The 6,000-nt window shown below is 62.0% G+C and overlaps 1 protein-coding gene across 1 annotated transcript; it reads left to right on the forward strand.

The window, feature by feature from the left end:
• The first annotated feature begins 4,438 nt into the window (after positions 1-4,438).
• Positions 4,439-5,781, forward strand: ADRA2B (adrenoceptor alpha 2B). The gene has a single exon (XM_021697667.1). It carries the CDS (start codon positions 4,447-4,449, stop codon positions 5,779-5,781), a length of 1,335 nt encoding a protein of 444 aa, XP_021553342.1. The 5' UTR covers positions 4,439-4,446.
• The last annotated feature ends 219 nt before the right edge of the window (positions 5,782-6,000 follow it).

Below are 6,000 nucleotides of genomic sequence, written 5' to 3' on the forward strand. Positions count from 1 at the left end.
AAAAGGGGCCCCAGGACTGAACAGGGGTGCTGCGACATTAGGGCAGCGTTATTAGTGTTTTGTGCCTCATAATTGTTTGTTGCGGGGGCTGTCCTGTACTTTGTAAGATGTTTAGCAGCATCCTTGGCCTCTACCCATTAGACGGCAGTAGCAACCCCCTTCCTCCTGCGTGACAGTCAGGAATGTCTCCAGGTGCCAGATTGCCAAATGTCCCTGGAGGAGAAGGGGCAAAAAAAAAAAAAAAAATCACTGAGACTTGGTGATTGGGAGTTCGGGGGAGAAAAGGAGGCCGAGAAGAAGGGGTGGCCTCAAGCCTGCAGTGTTCTCAGGGAAGGGGGTAGTCTGTGGTCTAAAATGTTGCTGAGAAATTAGGACACGCTTGGTGGCATGGAGTCACAATGACCCACCAGGAGTAGATGCAGCGGAGGTCAGGGTGCAGATACCCAACGGAGGGTTAAGGAGTGAGAGTGAAGGGTGAGAGATGGTGCAGTGAACAGTCGGAGACAGCTGCAGGAGGCACGGGGGGCTGGCCCTGGATCGGGGGAGGAGTGTTAGTGGGGGGGAGGATTGCAGCAGCAGAGTCCTGGAGGACAGGAGAGGGCTTGGGATACATGCAGAGGTCTTGCCCTTCCAGCAGAGCTGGGGCTCTGGTGAGTGAGTTCGGGGCGAGTTCCTGCCTGAGGGCTTTCATCTTCTAAGTTAGAGGCAAAGTCAAGGCTTGGAGTGGAGGAGGGTGTGCGGGTGAGGAGGATGAGCGGGATACTGGTTCTGAAGAGGGGGAAAGGTGAGCACACTAGGCAAGTCTGGAGATTTGTGGTCATAGCTTTAAAGCGAGGCCAGTCGATGCAGTGAGTGTTTTGCTCTGGAAGGAGCAGCTGTTCTGCCAAAAGCTGGGTGGATGATTTAGGTGGGCCCAGGATTGGGGTTTTGTCAGGTGAGGTGTGATGGGGGAGAGGGTGGCGGACTTGCATTATGGAGGGCATGACTCAAGGGTCTGGGAAGGTGGGGAGGCTGGGGCCTACAGGGTGGTGTGAGGATAGGGTCCCAGGGATTTGAAAGGCTGGGGCAGCTGGGGTGTGAAGCCCAGTTGGGCCTCATCCCCGTGGAGCCCTGGCATGGGAGAATCTGGGGCCACTCTTGGCTCTCAGGCCTAGACAAGTGGCTCCAGGGCTTTCAGCCAAGGGGGCATATCTCTTGCTGTGCTCTCACAACCAGGGATGGGACCACGGTCCCTGTGTCTTTGGAAAAGATGGTACTAGGTCACCTCCCCCCACCCCTTTCCAAGGGCATCCTTTGGGGACACCTTCATTTTAGGACACTACATGAGAGAGGCTCATGTATGTCATCCACTGATGCCAGGCTGCCACCCCCCCATCATTCAGCAATCTTGGCCAATATTGGGGACGGAGAAGGGATGTGTGCTGGGGGGTGGGGGTGGGGGAGTGATGCAGCAAACCCATCCACCAGCATCTCAGTACATCTCCGAGTGCGAACGTGGTACTGTGTACATGGCGTCAAAGAACTTGGAAAGCAGGGTACCTCTTTCTCCCTGGAAGGGCGGTGGGTGAGAGGTGAATGGACCTTGGAGAGTGGGGGGCCCACCAAGCACCTGGGAAGGACTAGAGATGTGGGAGCTCAGGGCATGTCCAGGGATCAACAGGTAGCCTGGTGGGGCCAGGACGGCGGGCCAGTGCCCATCACGGGCTTCCTCTCCCGCTGCAGGTGGCTGGGGATGCTCTAAGGCAGCTCCTGCTGCTGGCGGTTCCGGGTCTGGGTCTGGGATTGAATTCTGCCAGCCTGGTGGAATGCAGGGACAATGGAAGGTCAGCTCTAGTCTGGGGACGGCTGATGCCATGGCCTGAGGCTCGGATTCATGCAGGGCTGGCTGGAGGGCAGCACAGGAGGGTGTATGTGGGGGGGACAGAGAGCTGCAGAGAGGAATGGGAATCTACTTATGTGATGGCTTCTGCTGCCCCAAGAGCCAGCTGCACATCTGGGAGGTGGGGCTGGTAGGGGGCACAGACTCTGGGGCTGTGGCTGAGCCCCACAGGTGCCTGTAGGCTCTCCTGGCTGCCCCTACCTGGGCTTGGGCCCGGTAGGGCGTGACACTTGGTAGATCCAGAGCTGGCTGCCACTTCGGGGAAGGCCCAAGTGGAGGGAAGGGGCAGGGGGGAGAGAGTGAGCAGCCCTGGCCACAGCTCCTTCAGGGTCCTGGTGCCTTTCAAGGAAAACTCGGGCCAGGAAACAAAGGGCTGATGCTGATCACAGTGTCTGGGGAGATAGCCCCTGGCCCCCCAGTGTGAGTATGATTGGAGCAGGTGAAAGAGTGGTCCCTCAGTCCTTCCTCAGGGAAGGGGCTACTGAGACTTCTCCATCTCTGGCAACCACAGGCCCAGGTTCAGCCCAGCCAGCGGGTGGGGGATGCATCCATAAAACCTGTCTCTGGAGGGGCTGTCCTGTTCACCATCAGGGTGTGGCACTTAGACTTCACAAAGGCACTAAGTAGGATGGCAGGAGGCAGGGATAGCCCTGGATCGAGGAACCCTTCCACCCCTGCTGTGTGAGCCTGGGGAGGGGTAAGACATTGTGGGCACTGTGAGGTCATTCCCTGGTCCCGTGAAGATAGAGCAGGCAGGCAGGCAGGTCCAGTATGCCCGCTGTCTCAAGGCCGGGTCTTTTGGAGGAGCCCTACTTTCAGGGGTGGCTCGATGCTTATTTATACAGAGGATGTCATGCAGAGCCACGGGCTATAAATACAAGGCCTGGCTCTAGGCTGGGGTTATAACACCAGGGGCTCCAGGAGTGGTGAAAAAATGTGCTCTTGAGGCTGCCCAGGCTGACACCGGTGGCAGTGGCCACAGGGAGAGTGAGTAGGGCTGGGGGTGCCTGAGGGGGAGCCTATCGCTCTTGGAGTCTGGCATGGGGATGGGGTGGGGTGATTAATCTGAAATTTCTTACCCAGCTCCTTCTACAGCCTCTCCAAGAGGGGTGTGCAGCATGCATGTGGGGGGGAGGGGACTCAGCAGGAATGCTCTGTGTGTGTGTGTGAGAGAGAGAGCGAGAGAGAGAGAGAGAGAGAGAGAGAGAGAGAGAGAGAGAGAGACAACATAGTCAAAGGGATGCTCCTCCTTGCCTAATTGCCCCGGAGACCTACTTTTTCTCTGAGCTGTGTTAAAAAGCTGAGATTGGAGTCCAAGCCAGTTTTCCTCTTACCTCTTTGCCCTTAGTGGAGGAAACCGAGGCATCTGCGGGGGAAACCGGAGGGCTGAAGTCCTAAATCTTTGAGCTTGCCCACCGGCCTTGGGAACCTCAGTGCCCGCAGAGCGCAGCGAGGACGCGGGTCTCCCGGGGGCCGCGGACCACCGCCACGCGGGCGGCAGCAGGGGGCGCTCGCAACCTGGCCGCCGCGCCTCCCAGGGCTCGGCAGGCCCGACGGAGTCCGGTCGGGGCAAGGAAGCACCTGGGGAAGGGGCTCCGGGCAGTCTCCCCGCTCCGCCCTACTCCTTCCACTCGGCTTCCTCCTCGAGCGCCGGGTAGGAGGTGTGGTTCATTACGCTGCGGTGCCGCAACACACCCACCCACCCTCTCCTTGGGGCTCAACCGCGGCGGGAGGAGAGATCAGCCGGAGCCCACCGTCCTAGATCCCGGTGCTCGGACCGGGTCTGCAGGAGAGAGGTCTCCCATCGGTCCCAGCTCCCCGCGCGCACCAACCCTTCTGCGTCTGCAAGCGTCCTTCCCGGAGTCCCGAAGAACCCAGACACCGGTCTCTGACCTCCCGTGGCGCGGAGGCCGGGAGGACAAGGGGTAGGGGCGCCAGGGCGGAGGCCCGGGGCTGCGGGGAGGCTGCGGCCGGCCAGTCCTCCCGCCAGGCGCACCTTCCATCCGTCCTCGGTCCGCCCGCCCGCCTGCCCCACCTCCGTCCCCTCCTCCTGCTCCCGCCTCCAGTCTCCTCCCTCCTCCCGCGCGCTCGCTCTCCTCCCATTCCCCTGCCGCGGCGGACTGCCTGCAGGCGCGGCTCCCGGCTAGAGCCAGCGAGCGGAGCGGGCGCCTCGGCCTCTGCACCGCCTCCCACAACCGGTGGCGCGCCCCCCGCCCGGCCCGCCGGGCCCTGCGCCCCAGCGCGCGTCCAGCAGCCTCGGAGCGGGAGGGCGCAACTTTCCCCCGGTCCCGGGCGGGGCGGGGACGGCAGCGGGACAACTTGGAAAACTTCGGGGAGGACGGCAGGGGTGCCGGGTGCTGGTGGAAGAGGATGTAGGAGGGCAGTGGCTGGCCCCAGGCATCCCTCGATCTCCTAGGCCCCGTTCGGCCTGGCCATGGGGCTCCAGCGCCTTCTGCGCCGCCAGGGGGTTGATCCTCCCGTCTAGCCTAGCAGGGTAGGACAGCGCTGTCGCCGGCTGAGCAGGCGCTGGGAGAGCAGCGACCCCTCTGGCCGCGTCCCACTCCGCCATGGACCACCAGGAGCCCTACTCGGTGCAGGCCACCGCGGCCATCGCGGCGGTCATCACGTTCCTCATCCTCTTCACCATCTTCGGCAACGCGCTGGTCATCTTGGCTGTGCTGACGAGCCGCTCGCTGCGCGCCCCGCAGAACCTGTTCCTGGTGTCGCTGGCCGCTGCCGACATCTTGGTGGCCACGCTCATCATCCCTTTCTCGCTGGCCAACGAGCTGCTGGGCTACTGGTACTTCCGGCGCACGTGGTGCGAGGTGTACTTGGCGCTCGACGTGCTCTTCTGTACCTCGTCCATCGTGCACCTGTGCGCCATCAGCCTGGACCGCTACTGGGCCGTGAGTCGCGCGCTGGAGTACAACTCCAAGCGCACCCCGCGCCGCATCAAGTGCATCATCCTCACCGTGTGGCTCATCGCAGCGGTCATCTCCCTGCCACCGCTTATCTACAAGGGCGACCAGGGGCCCCAGCCCCGCGGGCGCCCCCAGTGCAAACTCAACCAAGAGGCCTGGTACATCCTGGCCTCTAGCATCGGGTCCTTCTTTGCACCCTGCCTCATCATGATCCTTGTCTACCTGCGCATCTACCTGATCGCCAAACGCAGCCACCGCAGAGGTCCCAGGGCCAAGGGGGGCCCTGGGCCGGGTGAGTCTAAGCAGCCCTGCTCAGTCCCTACGGGAACTTCAACCAAACTACCAACCTTGGCCTCTCTGGCTGCTTCTGAGGAGGCCAATGGACACTCTAAGCCTACGGGGGAGAAGGAGGGGGATACCCCTGAAGATCCTGGGACCCCTGCCTTGCCACCCAGCTGGTCAGCCCTTCCCAGCTCAGGCCAGAGTCAGAAGGAAGGTGTGTGTGGGGCATCTCCAGAGGAGGAAGCTGAAGAGGAGGAGGAGGAGGAGGAAGAGTGTGAGCCTCAGGCCTTACCAGCATCTCCTGCGTCAGCGTGCAGCCCACCCCTGCAGCAGCCACAGGGTTCCCGGGTGCTGGCAACCCTACGTGGCCAGGTGCTCCTGGGCAGGGGTGTAGGCACCGCGAGTGGGCAGTGGTGGCGGCGGCGGGCACAGCTGACTCGGGAGAAGCGGTTCACCTTTGTGCTGGCCGTGGTCATTGGCGTTTTTGTGCTCTGCTGGTTCCCCTTCTTCTTCAGCTACAGCCTGGGAGCCATCTGCCCACAGCACTGCAAGGTGCCCCATGGCCTCTTCCAGTTCTTCTTCTGGATTGGCTACTGTAACAGCTCGCTGAACCCCGTCATCTATACCATCTTCAACCAGGACTTTCGCCGTGCCTTCCGAAGGATCCTTTGCCGCCAGTGGACCCAGACGGCATGGTGAGCCACCTGCCCGCCGCCCATGTAGGGTTGGTGTCAGGTGGCACCAGGGCCACCCTGATTCCTGCCCTGTTTTCTGTGGCCACCTCCCTGGGGCTTTCTGGCTCCTGCCCGGGTCCTGCAGGCCTCCTCTTGGGAGCCCCCCTGGAGGGGTAGGGGCAGGGGTGCTGTTCACTGGGGGTCCATTTGAAGCCTCCAAAGCCAGCCAGGATAGAGCCCCTCC

Source organism: Neomonachus schauinslandi, chromosome 10, assembly GCF_002201575.2.
Source record: "Neomonachus schauinslandi chromosome 10, ASM220157v2, whole genome shotgun sequence".
Taxonomy (NCBI): Eukaryota; Metazoa; Chordata; class Mammalia; order Carnivora; family Phocidae; genus Neomonachus; species Neomonachus schauinslandi.